The sequence below is a fragment of the Thunnus maccoyii genome, chromosome 19 (assembly GCF_910596095.1).
Source record: "Thunnus maccoyii chromosome 19, fThuMac1.1, whole genome shotgun sequence".
Classification (NCBI taxonomy): Eukaryota; Metazoa; Chordata; class Actinopteri; order Scombriformes; family Scombridae; genus Thunnus; species Thunnus maccoyii.
Window position 1 is genome coordinate 19,376,422 of NC_056551.1, and position 16,512 is coordinate 19,392,933.

At 39.5% G+C, this 16,512-nt stretch overlaps 1 protein-coding gene across 1 annotated transcript in view; it reads left to right on the plus strand.

Annotated features, from left to right (window-relative positions):
* Window positions 1-16,512, plus strand: part of itga1 (integrin, alpha 1) — a 55,795-nt gene that overhangs the window by 26,366 nt on the left and 12,917 nt on the right. Inside the window, exons 3-12 of the mRNA XM_042395600.1 lie at window positions 3,380-3,489; window positions 6,439-6,527; window positions 7,607-7,721; window positions 8,960-9,087; window positions 9,836-9,984; window positions 10,978-11,128; window positions 11,617-11,791; window positions 12,094-12,167; window positions 15,270-15,417; window positions 16,091-16,236. Of these exons, the coding sequence (XP_042251534.1) occupies window positions 3,380-3,489; window positions 6,439-6,527; window positions 7,607-7,721; window positions 8,960-9,087; window positions 9,836-9,984; window positions 10,978-11,128; window positions 11,617-11,791; window positions 12,094-12,167; window positions 15,270-15,417; window positions 16,091-16,236 (1,285 nt within the window). The remainder of the gene's footprint in view (window positions 1-3,379; window positions 3,490-6,438; window positions 6,528-7,606; window positions 7,722-8,959; window positions 9,088-9,835; window positions 9,985-10,977; window positions 11,129-11,616; window positions 11,792-12,093; window positions 12,168-15,269; window positions 15,418-16,090; window positions 16,237-16,512) is intronic.

Below are 16,512 nucleotides of genomic sequence, written 5' to 3' on the forward strand. Positions count from 1 at the left end.
GCTGCTGCTGTAATGAGGATCCTTGCCTTTACTACTCTAGCTGTTAACCATAAACTGCCCGCCAGAGTATCCACATACCCAGCCTGTAAATACACCGAAACCAAGCATCTGTGGCTCCTTGCTAAAACTGTCAGGGAACACATTGTGAAAACCTCGTTAAATGCTATTAGAGTGTGGTTAATGGCTCTGTCCCTCTCGCTCCATTTCTCTGTTTCAGTTATTCCAGTTGTTATTTTTCTGTTTGCTTCTCTCCAACCTGTTGCAACACTACACGTCTCAACTCTTTCCCACATGTCTGTACCTGGTCCTGCTCTACAGTAATGATCTTATCAAGCTCATATGAGATCAGTTACAGTAATTCACTCACTGCTAATCAGTGAAGCCAGCTGTGAATGAACCTCCACAATGTTTCTTGAGAACACATTGGCACTGTAGTATCTCCAGATAGCACTATTTTGTTCCAGTTCAGCGATAAGTATTACTCAGAGTTCTGTGATAAGGGCCTTACTGAAGAAATTGAACTTGGGAAACAACTTGGGCAAAGAGCAAAGGGAATACAAGAGGGGTGAAAGAGAACAGATTGACGAGGAAAAAAGAGATAAAACACAGAATGATGGAGAGAGTTTTGGGGGAAATAAGGGGGAGGGTCAATAAAATTAGAGATGATATGTAATCCTCAGTGTGCCCATGTGGGAAAAAATTATGGAGAAAAATGATAGCTATCATGAAGTGATGTAACACGCGGGTTGCCATGACTGGGAGGTGACTGATTAGACACAGATGTCTCCTTTATACCTTCACCCTTAAGCTCTTCAGTGCACCTCAGCAGTGTTGAAAGGTGGATCGACTCCACATAGAAAATGTGTTACATGTGGCAGAGACGATCTACGGTAACTTTGACTCACCCTAAGTTTTGTGTCTTCCCACGAGTCTGTTGGAATAAATCTCGGAAAAATGCGACACTGCTGTTGCATCAACTAACTACTTTTCAGAACCAACAAACAAACAGATTATTTCTTTTTTGTATAGAGAAATTATGGGGAATCTAGAGAAATGTGCCAGTATCAAATAAGCAAAAGCTGTCAGTTGGGTAAGAAAAATTTACTTGATAAGATTCCTTGAAACTAGCATGAAATCAGGCCACTAAAAACACACATTTGGCCTTAAAACTAGTAGTATTTCATATAAGAAATGAAACAAAGTTTTATGATTAATCTGATTCTTAAAATGAGCAAAACCATCTAGTTTTTCTCTCAGTATTGGGATAGTAGTTTGACAACCATGCAGACTTTTCTAATGAGCTCTAGCAGAAAAATAGTTTCTCTCTTCTCTCCATCTTCTAGGTTATTTAGCTTGGATTAGAAAAAAACAACTTCTCCAGCCATGTGAGGGGCTCTGTGAGGCTATAGGTACAGCATATGCATTGAGCTAAATGCTTTGAGCTAAATGCCTTGAGCTAAATGCTTTGAGCTAAATGCTAAGCATGCGACCAGCATACCACCAGCATGCTAACATGCTCTCAATCAAGTACCCAGGAACGGCGCCGGGCTTTGAAGCCAATTTGACATAGTCTCCAAACCCTGGAATTACAACTTGTGGGTCCGACAGGGGCCCAAAAAGCATTTTTCCTGCACACAATCATGGGAAAAGGAGTGGCTGTAAAACAGTGGATACATTCTTACAGTGTGTGTCACAACCCCCACAAAATTCTCTCATTTCACTATCATAATTCGATCCATTCGGTCCGATTGATTTGTTTTATCTGTATTCAAGTTAGCTGGAGGGCTAAACCAAAGTTTGCTGTCTCAGCCAGCGGAAGTCTCTAATGAGCATGCTCCATGGGTGCATGGGGCCCATAGAGTGTGCGTATGTTTTCATCCAGGTGATGATGTCTAGCGGGTAGTTAACAATGTTCACCATCTTAGTTTAGCATGTTAGCATGCTAGAGCAAGTAAGTAAAACTGAGGCTGATGGGAATGTCTTTAGTTTGGAGGTATCTGTTCTTAAACTAAAGTATTGTACAAAAATCTGGCCTGATGATGCCGCTAGATGACATATTATTATGATTCATCCTGAGGGGATCATGAATATCTGCACCAAATTTCATGGTAATCCATCCAACAGTTGTTGAGACATTTAACTCAAAACCACAAATGCCAACCTCAGATGAAAAGTCTGGTGATCAAAGTTAAAGTCAAACCTCTGGGCACTATGAACATCTGTACAAAATCTCTTGGCAATCCCTCAGATAGTTATTGAGATATTTCAGTCTGGGCCAAAGTTGGGGAACCGACCAACTAACCGACCGCTAAAAATCAGGACCAGGGACGTTGAAACAAGTTTAATATCTGATGAAAATGGTGCTTGATATGGATATTTAGCTTGGATAAGAAAATTATTTCATCACCCCAAAATAACATATCATGACTTCCTTGAATTACCCTTTTTTTGCAGTGTATATGATGCAAGAAGGACAAAAAGAACACAGATGAGAAACCACACACATGGCTTGGTTATCAGTCTTTAACAAACTGTAATCATTTATTTATACGTCATTTACAGATACATTAAAAGAATAATCAGCTATAATCAGCTGCTAAGTATTTGTCATAAATGGATCAATAACACTGTGGTGTTTCTCATGGGCAGTTGTTAGTGGACTGAGTTGAGAGTGTTGTTGTTTTTCCACTCTGTGTTTCACTTTAGGTGACCAGGCCCCATTAGAGTTGAGGAATGTTAATAAGCCACAGTGTTTAGGAGAACTAAACTCTATTTAGCATCAGTTTACTGACGGGGTGACATGATGTTCTGAAACTCACACATGGGTGTGTAACACAGATAGGCATGTAGTTGTGCGTACTGTACTGTACATACAGTGCATGTCCAATATGACACACATTCATAAAAAGCACACATGCATGCGTATAATGTATAATTATACTGTACTCATCTGCAAACATCTGCAACATATCATTCATTAGTATTTAATGAGGTGAAAATTATGTGATAATTAAGTGCTTTTTTATTGTGAGCTCATTCAGTGTTATTTCAATTGTGTCAGGTTGACTATATAATGATATGACAGCCACAGACACATAAGCCAATTATAAGAAGCTGGTATACAGTTTTATTAGGCAATTTAAACCCTCTGTTTATGTTTAATTTAACTACATAAGATTATTAAGGAAAATCTAAACTGTTTCTAAGCTTAGAAAAACATCCAAAGCCACCATTTCCAACGTGCCAACCCTTAACTTCTGCAAAAATATTTGAACTGTGCTTGTTATCACAATTGTAAAATTGTGATGCTGTTGCGTGGTTGTTGGCAAGATTACTGCTAATCAGTTCCCCCCTTTTCTTTTCTTGTTTTTTTTTTCAGGGTTCTGATTGGATCGCCGCTATCGGGCCAACCAGCTAAACGGACAGGAGATGTCTACAAGTGTCCTGTGGGGAAAGGGGACAACACATGTATTAAACTGGAACTGCCTCGTAAGAACACTGTGTGTGTGCTGTTTGTGTATGCATGAGTGAGGACATATATGTATGTATATGTTTTCTTGTGTCCAGTGATTGTGTGTGAAGTCTATGTGTGTATGTTCTGTGTTTTTGTGTAAATATGCTGCTGTGTGTTTAAGACTACTGGCTCTCGCTGAGAGGAAGTGAGGCCCATCGGAACAGGAAGACAGTAGATAAACAAGGTTTTAATGTTTCATCCTTCTATAATTATATCTTAATTAAACAGATAAACACAGTTTAGCTCCTGGTCAGCAGTCTGCAAAGCCTCTGTTGGTGTTTGTCTATGTCCACACAGGAGAACTGCACACTGACGCTCACTTCAGGGATTAAGGTTTAACTCAACACAGCTGTTCACACCTCAGAATTAACCAATAACAGGAGTTACACTGCAGTTCTCCTGCTGTTGGTAAATGTAGTCTTTAAGTGCTGATAATTTACAGTAAAGGCAGGCATTAATACTCCCTCACTCACCAGTGGAGAATGATGTATTTGTTTTATCTTGGATGAGTTACAGGGCAAGCTTAAATCTCACAAACTCAAGTTTAGTCTGGAAAACATCCACTGGGAATTATTTGAGGCTGGCAGCCGGAGCCAGGCCACTTAGCAAACAACTGGGAGTGGTTAACATGATGACAACAACTACAACAGCGCTGTATTTAGAATTTTATAAGTGAAACAAGGCGTAACTCAGCAACTACATGAACTATTTCTTACCTTGAATTTTTTCTGAAACCAGTGTTGGTGGGAATTTAAAGTGTTGTTTCCCGAGCAAGCCTGCGGAACATGAGGCAAAGCTCAACAACGACCCAGCAGGGAGGGCTTATGTTGATGTATCATTGAAGGAAAGGGCCTGTCAATCACCTGTTAGTGATCCCTGCAGAGTAATTTCACTCCACACCCACTGACGACACCCTCGTCTCGCATTGCCATTTGTCTCCACACTAAGTTTACACCATTGCAACATAGGAGAGAGATGCCAGACCATAATGAGCAAAGTTAAATTTGTGTGGTTGTTGTGTTGTAATTTTTAATCCCATTTCCACCCAAACAATAAAACTGAAAGGTGGTTTTGCCAGGACTATTACACTGTAATGAATGACTGGCAAAAGAGTCAAACACCCAAGATCATCTGCTAAACAGTACTACAATAAGTTTACATTCTGTTTGGAAAAATTGTATCCAAATGACAAACAATGAACTAGCAAATTGCAAATTCAAGCTGCAGTCTTATAGGCTGGAAAACTACTTAAAGGTGCAGTGTGTAGAATTTAGCGGCATCTAGTGGAACGGACTTGGCAGAAATGGAATATAATATTCATAAGCATGATTTCATTAATGTATAATAAAATGAAAATAAGAATCGTTGTATTTTTGTTACCTCAGTATGAGCCCTTTATATCTACATAGGGAGCGGGTCCTCTTCCACGGAGCCCACCATGTTGCACTGCCATGTTTCTGCAGTAGCCCAGAACGGACAAACCAAACACTGGCTCTAGAGAGGGCCTTTCATGTTTTTTGTGTTTTTCACGAGTTTCGCAGCCACCGTAGGTTCTCCTACACGCTTGGAAGGGGAGGGGAGGGGTATTCAGTTAGTTGCAATCTACAACCTCACCACTAGATGCCACTAAATCTTACACACTGCTCCTTTAACAATGGCGGATGTCCTCTGTTACGCCAGTTTATATACCGATCTTGTAGTTAGCAAATATTAAATAAAAATATGTAACACAAAATAACAAACATGTTTATGCATGTAGTGTGTCTATGACTGAGGAGCATGATCTTGTTAAACTTCAATGCTACATGTATATTTTCTTTGTCTAGAAATGTCAGTCAATCCACTCTGACCTCGGTTATAGTGACGTAAAACCTCCCTGTAAAAGACAGACAATGCAGTTTATATCTACTGCTTAGTAAAACACTGGTATATTCTGGTAAAAGCCATGATACAAATTTGACCTGTGTATTCCTTTGATTCTCTAGAGGTCATTCCAGACCAAGAGGCATTGTGTGATAAGTCTGATTTGTTCTGATAGTTATCTGGAGTTCACAGTTCATCGAGGACAAAGCATGTGTTCTCCTCTGCAGCTCCACAAAGCTGCTTTCAGTCCCACGTGGATGTATCATGAGGTGTTAGATCTTGGTCCATGTCACTCATTTTATCAGATAGTTAAGAAAATCAAGAAAGAAGTGTAGAAACCAACTTATTTTTAGTTCAAAGATTACTGCGGTGCATGAGAGATGACTGTTTACAGAACATTAAATACAATAGAAAGATCTTTTTATTCTGTGCACAGCAGGAAGTCATAAACATCCCCAAGGAAAAATCAGGGATTTGAGAGGAAGAATTGTGGCAACCACACCACATTACAAGGAGAGCACAAGCCAAAGTCCTAACTGACTTCTAATGAGAATCAGAAATGGTTAAATATCAAAATGCCGTCATGGGGATTGGTAAAGAGCTTGATTCATAATTAAAATGTCATGTGACTGAGTCATAGCCGGTATTTTCTGAAGTGTATGAGAATTTGTGGATCCCTCAGGAAAGAAAATGTACAGCGGAGCCAAAGCTTACCCAAATTGAAGCATTAGTTTGTATTAACATGCTAATTTTAGCCACATGTTGTGATTGCCGGACAATTTTGAGTCCTCTGTTTCTTCTTCACAACAGCTGGGATATTTGTTTTGTGCTCCTTTATTGTTGTAAGCTACACACTGAGGGACAGTGTGGTAAAGTAATGTAACATCCTATATTTAACCACATGTCAGTGCTCATTACATCTCAGGGTAGATGGAAGAAAGGAAGCAGGGAGAGCGTCTCTTCATATGGGAAAATGCAGAAATAGGAATTTGTCCAGCTGCTCTGCCTCTATGCTGCTCCCTGTTTGTCTCACTCTGTTTATTCATCCATATTTCTCTTAGAAAACACAACAGTTCCCAAATTACGTGAAGTCAAAGAGAACATGACCATGGGAACCACACTCGTGACCAATCCCAACGGAGGATTTCTGGTAAGGGGGAAGTTGCTCTTAATAGTATATGAAAGCATTCTACATTTTCCATACCGAAAAACAAAAGTAGGGCTGAACTTTGCATATTTTCTGTAAGAAACTGAGCAGCAAGTGTATGTTCACTAGACCCTTGCTCTCTATGGAAACAGTGGGCTTGACCCTCCCTGTTTCCTGGTGAGGCTTCATGTCCTGGGAATGTAACATTATATTGTGAATCCACTGTGCAAATGAATCAGCTGTGTAAATGCAGAAATGTATGTAGGAAATGGCAAAACCCGTAAGGTTTTATGGTCATGAACTCCAGTAAAACTTTATTTCTTCATGATTGTGAGATTTGCAGGGCATGAAAATGACAGAAACAATGGACCAGTGATTAATGGATATACTGTATATTTATGCAACTTCTTACTTGGTCCAAGAAAGAAAATATGATGTTGGACTATGAGGGCAGATCCTGCACAGCTGCATGTGTAATTGAAGCCTTTTGAAGCCTTAACTTAACACTTAATGTGGTTAACATAACTCTGAAAGTATAGCCTTCAATACTACGTCAGTGTGTATATATTATAATTCAACACACATCACAATGAATAATGAACAATATGCTCTCTAAACAACTTGTCAACACAATACAATTACCAACTAGATTGTTTACTAAATGTTATGCAATTCTATTTTTTCTTGTACAACTTCCGTCCTGATGTAAGAAAAGCATCAACGTGTTTTAGCAGGGAAATCTTGGGAAATGAGGCCAAAAGATTAATAGATGTTATTCAATTTTCCAGTTATTGTTGGTAATTGTAAAGCACTGCTTCCTTGCAGGCTTGATTTCCCTGTTTCCCTCTTCTCTTTTTCTCTCTAGCCTGAAGGGATCTATGGCGGTTTTTACTAGCCTCCCTGTAATCCTCAGTTTGAGTAGTTCTTTCCTCTTGGTTTCTCTATTCAGTAGCTCTGAACCTCCTCTCACCCATGACCTCATACTGGTGGAAAGCTAACCATTCATAGCCTGTGCATTTTACTTTCTCGAGCAATTAGAGTTTGTTTGTGTGTGTGTGTGTGTGTGTGTCCTGTTTCCACAGGCGTGTGGTCCTCAGTACGGCTACATGTGCGGGGAACAGCAGTACATCTCAGGCGTCTGCGCAAATGTGAGCTCTTCCTTCCAGATCCTGAACTCCATTGCTCCGTCCGTGCAAGGTACACAGCTTGACAAAGTACGACAGCAGGTCTGCATTGGACGTGACAGCATCTGCTCAAATTGCCTGTCCGGGCTAAGAGATTATAATCTACTGCTCTTTAGTAGTACCACCCAGGACCCAGACTCACCCTCCCTAAGCAAAGAGGGAGATTAGAGCATTCTTCTTAATGTAAACTTGTCTGCGACCCCATCCCTTTCTGGCCTGGCCCAGCCCAGCCCTTCTGCTGTGTTGTATGACCAAGTTAGGAGACAGTTTACCGGGCCTGCACTCTGCTTCCCTGGAAGGAAACAGACTAGAATGAAACAGATGAGAAAAGTCTACAGTCGTTTTCGCTTTCTGTACAATTTTATCTGCCAATCTTTTAACAGAAACAAACATATACACGCAGACTGATCACAGAGGGCTGAACAATTCCATTAAAATGAGTTTGTTATAACATACAATGTTTATTTTAACAATCCTGAATTAAAGTAAAAAGTGAGTTAGAGTTTTTTTCTGCTTTGACTACTTGCATATTGATGCCTTTTTGGACCTTTGCATGAAGTTTGAAGGAATATTTGGACATATATTAGATCTTTCTGGTTAGTAACAGGGAACTACAGCTGGCATCATTATCCTTTATATTATTAAAAATTTGACTTGGAACTAGTTTGTCTGCTCGAGGCACAAGTAAACAGGAAGAGGAGTGGATGTATTATATAATATAATTTCTTTCTTCCTAGTTAAAGCAGTGATTTTAAAGGATATTTGATTTTCAGGTCTATCCCAATACAACACTTACATGCCCATATGCACATTGTAAGCATTATGTCACTGTAATCGTTCCCTCCATTCATATTGGCTGCAAAGAGATCCCTTCTTAAAGCAATTTTATAAAGGACAGAATCCACAGTCCTTATTTCATGCAAAAATCTACTCTGAAGTTCAGCTGTTGTAGTGGTTTGACAAATCAAGTGGCTATCTTCTAAAGTTAGTGTTTTGAGTAAGAAATTCCATCATTTGATTTCACAGACAGTGTGAATTGTGTGTGAGTATTATAAAGACCTGAAAATTTGAACATATCCTTTAATGTGTGGTTCAGTTGGACTAGCCATCCATCTTTGGAAAAGATATAAACGATATATATATAAAGGCATGTGTCTCACACATTGTACAGTAAGTGAGGAAAAACTTAGTATGGCTCCTTAAACACCAAACCTACCCTCTAATTTACTGCGATTTCTGACTTTTTTCCAGAGTGTGGAAAGGAGCTAGACATCGTGATAGTTCTGGATGGATCGAACAGTATCTACCCCTGGTCCAGCATTATTGATTTCCTGGACCGCTTCATTCACAACATTCAGATTGGACCTAAACTATCACAGGTCAGTTGCATGAATGAATGAACAGATTTTTCAGAAAGAAATTATAATGTTATTTCCTGTGGGAAATTACTCAATTTGTCTCCTTGTCTCTTGAGCCACAGAATTAAACATATGGGTTTATGCAGTGTTAAACATCAGACAATAATGGATAAATTGATGGGTTACATAACATTAGAATGACAACGAAAAAGGATGAATGAAGGAATATATTCCTTGCTGCCAACTCACTTTTTCATATTATATTTGATGACTTAGGCACGCTCCATTATGGAATTTTCCACATGGTGCCAACAGTAAGAATAACTGTAAGATGTCTGTCATAAAGCAGACTTTATGAACTGAAGACTTTTTAGTCTTTAAAGTTATTTTAGCCTTTGCCTTAGTAAGTTATATATTGAGTATATTTCTGTCCACTTGACTTGGATCACTCTGCGAATGGGTGGTTAGTTTTTATTATGGTTACATTGATCTGGCCTGGAGCTTGTGGAGTTTTCCAGAGGGAAACACTGGAAAGTCTTCTCACTGTGGAGCCCAGTGGTTGTAAGTCACATCTTCCATGGCTGCTGAAGTCCTCTGCCTTCTGTATAAAGAACATTGTGTCATATCAACCCCACCAGACCCAACCACATCCTCTGCAGACTGTCTAGGAGGGGACAGCAGAGAAGAGAAGAACATAGAAAGAGAGAGAAGGAAAAATAAATTAAACGAAGGATAACGTTTACAAGAAAAATGTGTGTGTGTCTTCCAGGTGGGCATAGTGTCCTATGGCGAGACCGTGACTCACCGTGTCAATCTGAGCCAGTTTGACAACAAGGCTGCTCTGTTGGAATTCGTCAAAGATCTTCCTCAGCAGACCGGCTTCAAGACCATGACGTTCCTGGGCATTGATACTGCCAGGTATGCAACATTAATCCCTCCCCCTCTTTTGGGAAAGCCTGGCAATACCTGACCACAATTTTTTATTAGATCATTGTGATTTGGCATGGTTCAATAGGTGTTCGAATCAGATGATGTAATTTTAGTTGGATGATGGACTCAGAAAGGCTACTTAACACATCCATCACACCCAGCACAGTAGATGTTTTCTAAACTTAAATCTTGTACGGAAAACTGAGCTTAAGAGTGGTAGATTGCATTTGGGCTGCACAATAAATATTAAAATAAATGTAAATCAAACGAGAATTGTATGCAAGTATAACAGGGTCTTAGCACCAGAACACAATTTGGGTCTGAGGTCTCAGTGACCCAAGACAATCAGGAGGCCAAGAACATTGCATAATAGGGCTTTTACAGGTAGGCTTGGACCATGAGGATCTTTGAGTCTGCATGCACCAAAACTTTCCTTCATAAATTTTTTTTTTATCTCATTCAGGTGCCCCAAAAGTCCCAGATTTGGTGCTTGTAAATTAGTTTTGGTAATTTGATTAACAGCAAATCTGCACCACTAATGTACAAGATCAACTATGGTTGGTTCTGCATCATTACCTAATAATGTGGCTGTATGACTTTACTTTATATTGCTCTCACATGGTGCTTATTCCAAATTTAACTTGTGTTTCATCAACTGTCTAACACATTGAACTCTTGGGGCCAAGTCGTGGACATTTTTTTACCCTGGATCCCCAAACAGGTTAATGTCAATATATTTATATGGTGTCATTTAATATTTGTTTGCCTGATTTTTTTTAGTGTTTAGTTACAGGATATTTCAGTTTATTGTTGTGATCTACTTGATAGAGGCACATGCTATCACTGTGCTATTCCAGGATTACACCAACATCTAGGTTATATACTCTCATGAGAGTGAACTAGCCAACACAAATTTAAGGCTCAATTCCAGCAGATGTTCCAGTGTTTTATGAAATAATCTAGAAATTTTCTGCCCATCAGGAAGGAGGCCTACATGCCAGAGCGTGGTGCACGACCTGGTGCGAAGAAAGTCATGGTGATTGTGACTGATGGAGAGTCTCATGACTCCCACAACAATGTGTCGGTCATCAAGGCCTGTGAAAATGATGACATTGAGAGGTTTGGCATTGCTGTGAGTACTACCATTGTGTTGTCTTCACAGATCATGCTAATATTCATGTATTTTCTCATCTTAACGAGGAAGTTTTGTGTTCCCATAACACTAAATCCAGAAAAGCCTATTTATTATATGAATAGGGTGGCTGGGGTATGCAGATTATACAACTTATAGTGGCATAAAGCTGTCAAACTGACTGTTGTGACTGTACAGTTTATGAAAATATTAACTCATTTTAGTCACCTAGCCATTAAATCAAAACAATTGTAGATATCAAATTAGATATGATGAGTTAATTAGAGGTGCTGGTGAACCTGTTTTGTTACCATTGGACAGAGCCAGGCTCACTGTTTCCCCCTGTCTCAAATCTTAATGCTAAGCTAAGCTAACCAGCGGCTGGCTGTAGCCTCATATCTCAACATGTAACTCTTAGCAAGAAAGTGAATACCATTTTTTCCATAACTGTCAGACTATACCTTTGAGACAGTTTACTGTGTTTCCAGGTCTTGGGAGACTACAACCGTCAGAACAAAAGCAAAAAAGAAGTGCAGATGTTCATCAAGGAGATCGAGTCCATCTCCAGTAAGCCCTTACGAGACCACTTCTTCAACGTCTCTGATGAGGTGGCGTTGTTGACCATCGTGGATGCCCTAAAAGGAAAGATTTTTGCCTTGGAAGGTATACAAACAAACACATGTGCAACACATATGCTCACATGTTCACCTACTATAGTCCTCATACACCCTGCAGATATAAAGAGATTACTATTTTCATTTTCATTTTTAGTTTTCCTCGACAAATTATTTGTATCTTGTATCAAATTTTCTCTAGATGGACTAACCACTTGAGTCTTTTTGGACAGTGGTGGAAAGTAACTAAATACTTTTACTAAACACTAATGTGACAATCATATAACTCTGTAACACAGTTTCATTATATACTGTATTTATTGTTGCTAAAATGAACTTTTCCTTCCTCAGCTACAACTGGCAATTCCACCTCCTCCTTTGAGATGGAAATGTCCCAAGCTGGGTTTAGTGCACATACTTCTAAAGTAAGTCTTTTTTTAAATACTATTTATTTGTTAGTCATGAACCCTTAAAATAGTTATGTGTATTCTCAGTTCTCCTAAAATAATGAACTTGCTGTTTTCTAAAGACAGTCTAAATCCAATCATTCATTTCAGATGAACACAAACACCATATTTGGGATGTGAAAGTCACTGAAAAAGTCTGTAGGTGTTTCATTTACAAGGAACTGCTCATTTATTGTGGTTGCAGGTAAGTGTATGCGTGGATGTTTTCTCGGGAAATGAACTCATGCAGAAACATAACCATAGTGTTATCTCTGGTGCATCTTCTACCCCTTTGGTGATTCACCTCGGTCAGTTGGAGTTTCCAGACATAAACCAGCTCTGTTCTGTCTGCTCACACTGCCTCAGACTTCACACTGATGGCATTTTGTCTGGTTGCGTGAGAGTGTGCAAGACAGACGGAAGGACAGAGATCGAAAGTCAAACATGAGGCATGTGAGGGACACTGAATCAGACGGTTGTTGACTAGGGTAGAAACAACTTGCTTGCTTTTGCCCCTTCACATGCTTCTTCTGCTCATTCACTAGGTATTTCCTATGTCTATTTAAAAAGAGACAGGCTCCCTTCTTACGCCTCTCTTCCCGCTCTTGACTCACGTTTATCGCATTCTCAATCACTGTGTACACTGTCTCTGTGTCTGCAGTGGCTCATCCAATTTAACACAACCAAAATTAGTTGTTTCACTATTCGACACACCCATGAGTCCTCGCTTTAATGACCAGTAGCAGGAAAGAGCCACTTGACGTAGTTTGTTGTGATTAATGACCCATGTTATGTCCTGTGTGACCCCTCCCCTTCCTATGAAATAAATGTTTCCTGGTAACAAAAAAAAATGTTGGTTATACTTTGGACTGCAATTAATAATTATTTACATTAATTTAAGTTATCTGTGAATTGGTTTTTTTAGTTGGTTAGTCAACAAAATATATTATGATAAAAAAAAAAATGCCCCCAAAAAACATTACAACAACTAATTTTTAGGCCCAAGAACAGTCCAAAATTCAAACTCATTCAATTTACAGCGACATAAAACACAGGAAAGCATAAAAAGCCTCACATTTTATAAACTGGAACTGGAGAATGTGCGTCATTTTTTCCTCTTCTTTCCATAATAAGTTATTTTGCAGGTTTAGATTTTAGACTATTGAAAGTTCCACTATATGTGGCCGAGACAAACTCATTCAAGCCTACTTCAAACTATTTTATTTAATTTTAATTGGTGACAAATTAACATAGCTGAATGTCTTGCACCATTTCTTAGGAATTTACACAATAGGTAGGTAGGAAAAGGCGCCCCCCTGGGATAGGCTGACATTAGCTTTGAAATTGTTTGGATTGTAAATTGTATTGAATTTTGCAAAGGTAAAAATTAGTGCTGTTCATAGAATAACAGGTAATGGTTCAGGTTCAGTGACTGAGGTTAATATACAGCTGTACATGTGATAGAAGTATGATTTCAGTCTAAAATTAGGTTGACTGTTTTATAATTAGGGGTCTAATTGGCTAAATTATTAGGGTCAGGACTCTGAAACTGCCCTATAAAACCGGGCGAGTGCCCTCGACTGACAGAGTGGGCCTCCTCCAGAGATGACCTGTTAGTAGGCCATCTTTGAGTACTTTCAAACCTCCAACACCTATTTGCACCAATACACTTCATTGTGACCTAGGCCGTCAGGACATACTTGACTAAATGGGCCCGTTGGTAGTGGTTCAACGACAGCTGGTGATTATAGAAGCCAGGCTGAATTTGGTTCCCTAAGCAAGGCTAGGATGGTCATGCGTCTGGAGATTTTAGGAACTACGTTCGATACCTAGGTCAGAGGTAGAGGACAGCCGCCTGTCGGTGCCTTATCCACACCGGCACGGGGTATCAGTTATCTGTAGGCAGAAACCATTATAAGACACAAAACATATGTTTAACAATTAAATATAATGCATTTTTATAGATTAAACCAGGGGTTCTCAACATTTTGTAACTTAAGGCCCACTACTGATTGTTAAAAAAAACTCAGAGGACCACCTTCCTAAATATATGAGAAAAAACATGACATGACAAAAAAAAGGAGGAAAAATAAACTGGGCTGTAAATGTGTTATGCCACTGTCAGCTGTAATGACCAATATAAATATTCTGCTTAACCTCAGTGAGACACTTGGGATTGCTTCAGGGAAATAATGAGATCAGGACATGGGATGAGTGAGAGGTTGACATGCAGAGTAGCATTCCAAGCTGCTTACTGTTTGTTCTTTGCCTTTTGATTTTATGACAGTCACAATGGAAATCCCTGACTCACATAAATAGGTGGTGGTGAAAGGCAACAGAGATTTGATTGCACGTTTTGACATAGAGGGATATTGACTGGCAGCCAGCATCCAGAATGAAGCGAGGTCAACTTGTGTGAGCTGAAGCTTCAGGCTGCTGTCTGCTGATAGTTCCATCAGTTTATTTTCCAACGCGGTGGACAGAGTCATGTCTTCTGAAGCCTGATCCACAGAGAAAGACAGCTAGCTAACAGCGGCAAAACACGTTTGTCTCTACCTGATGATGTGTCGTGATTGGCACGGTGATATTCAAACATAACTGGTCGTTGAAATTATGCATTTTAATTTTTATTTATGTGAATCCTGAATGAATTACCATGAATAACCAAAAAAAAAAGTTTGGCAGTACCACTGCCTGAGTGGCCCACTAGATGGCGCTCTGAGGCTCACCTGTGGGCTGTGACCCTCTGGTTGAGAATGGCTGGATTAAACAACATAACAGCATGTAAATTAGTATTATCTCCATTTATCACCACAACATTGAAAGGAGGCTTTCTGTATAATGAGCACTTAAAGTATATTTTGCTGATAATACTTCTGTACTTTTATTTAAGTAAAATTTTGGATGCAGAACTTTAGTTGTAACTGAATTTTTTTTTACATTGTGTTACTGCTACTTTTGACTTAAGTAAAGGATCCAAGTACTTCTGATTCTGGACTACAGAAATATGATAAATTCTTTTACACACCACTCATCAACAAAAATTGTCTCTTAATGGTCCTGACATCTGCTCTCCCATAGGAAGGTGTGTTACTGGGAGCAGTGGGAGCGTATGAGTGGAACGGGACAGTGGTAATGCATACTGCTGGTGGAGAAGTTATTCCGGGGAAGTCCGATTTCTACGACCCAGAATCTGAGGCTGGGTATGAAGCATTGGCTGGGTACCTCGGTGAGTTGGGACAGACGCTTGTTAGTAAACTGGATAAATACTGAGTGTTTAAGGTGGAGCAGTATTTACAGATACATCGAAATCACAGAGAGAGTGTTAGAGGCCAAATTTTTCAAGAGATTAAGTGAAATTTTACAGCTGCAGAATAAATAAAGAGTTTCTATTGCATGGAGGAGTAAAATATGTAATTTGGCTACCTTTCACAGCAGATGCTTCTCTCTGTGTGTCACATAAATAGTCTCTCCATCCTGTTTCCTTTTATGGCCTGTAGAGCAACCATAACATCTTAATATCAAGTTATTTAATCAACATGTCATTAGATAGAGCACTGGTGGGTCCAGGCTCGTGTACTGTAAACTCAGCTGTTGGCACATGCTCATACCTAATGGGCTGTCTGCAGACTGTGCAATGACGTAGCCTTTGTGTTTTTGTCTGTGAGTGTGAGTGTATGCACATTTTCCTGCCAGTGTCCGGTAGTGTTCCCACTCACAGTGAGATGTAAACAGTCAGCTAAAGAAGCATTTAAAAATATCCCACAAAGAGAGCCAGGGTGTGTTTTTTTTTTCCTAATGACATCATTACTGTGTACGTGGATGCACGCACTCCTGATGATGCCTGTTTATGTGTCTAATGAATGTAATACAGTATGTGCTTGTGTTTGTTTTCTCGGCAGGTTATGATGTTCAGTCAGCATCATCCCCCAATGGAGTGCTGTACATCACAGGCGCGCCACGGTACAACCACACAGGCCGTGTTGTTATCTACCATCTGGATAAAAATAACAAAGTTGTTGTCTCACAGATACTGAAAGGAGAACAGGTGAGCCTTTTTCAGTGTGGCATTTTTGCAGAGAAGGCATCTTTTGTCAATCTGAAAGCTGTTGTACTCGCTAATTAATACACGTAAATGAATACACTCCAGATACGACAGTGTTTTTGTGAGCATTCAACAACTACAGCTTCCATGAGTCTTTAGTATGGTGTAGATTTTAAAAAACCTTTGTGTATGCAGGACTTAGGAGTCTCTTTGTTCTTTAGTGAATAAAATCAGTAAATACAGGTCAGAAGCAGATGAGTGAGTTCAGTGATTAAAGGG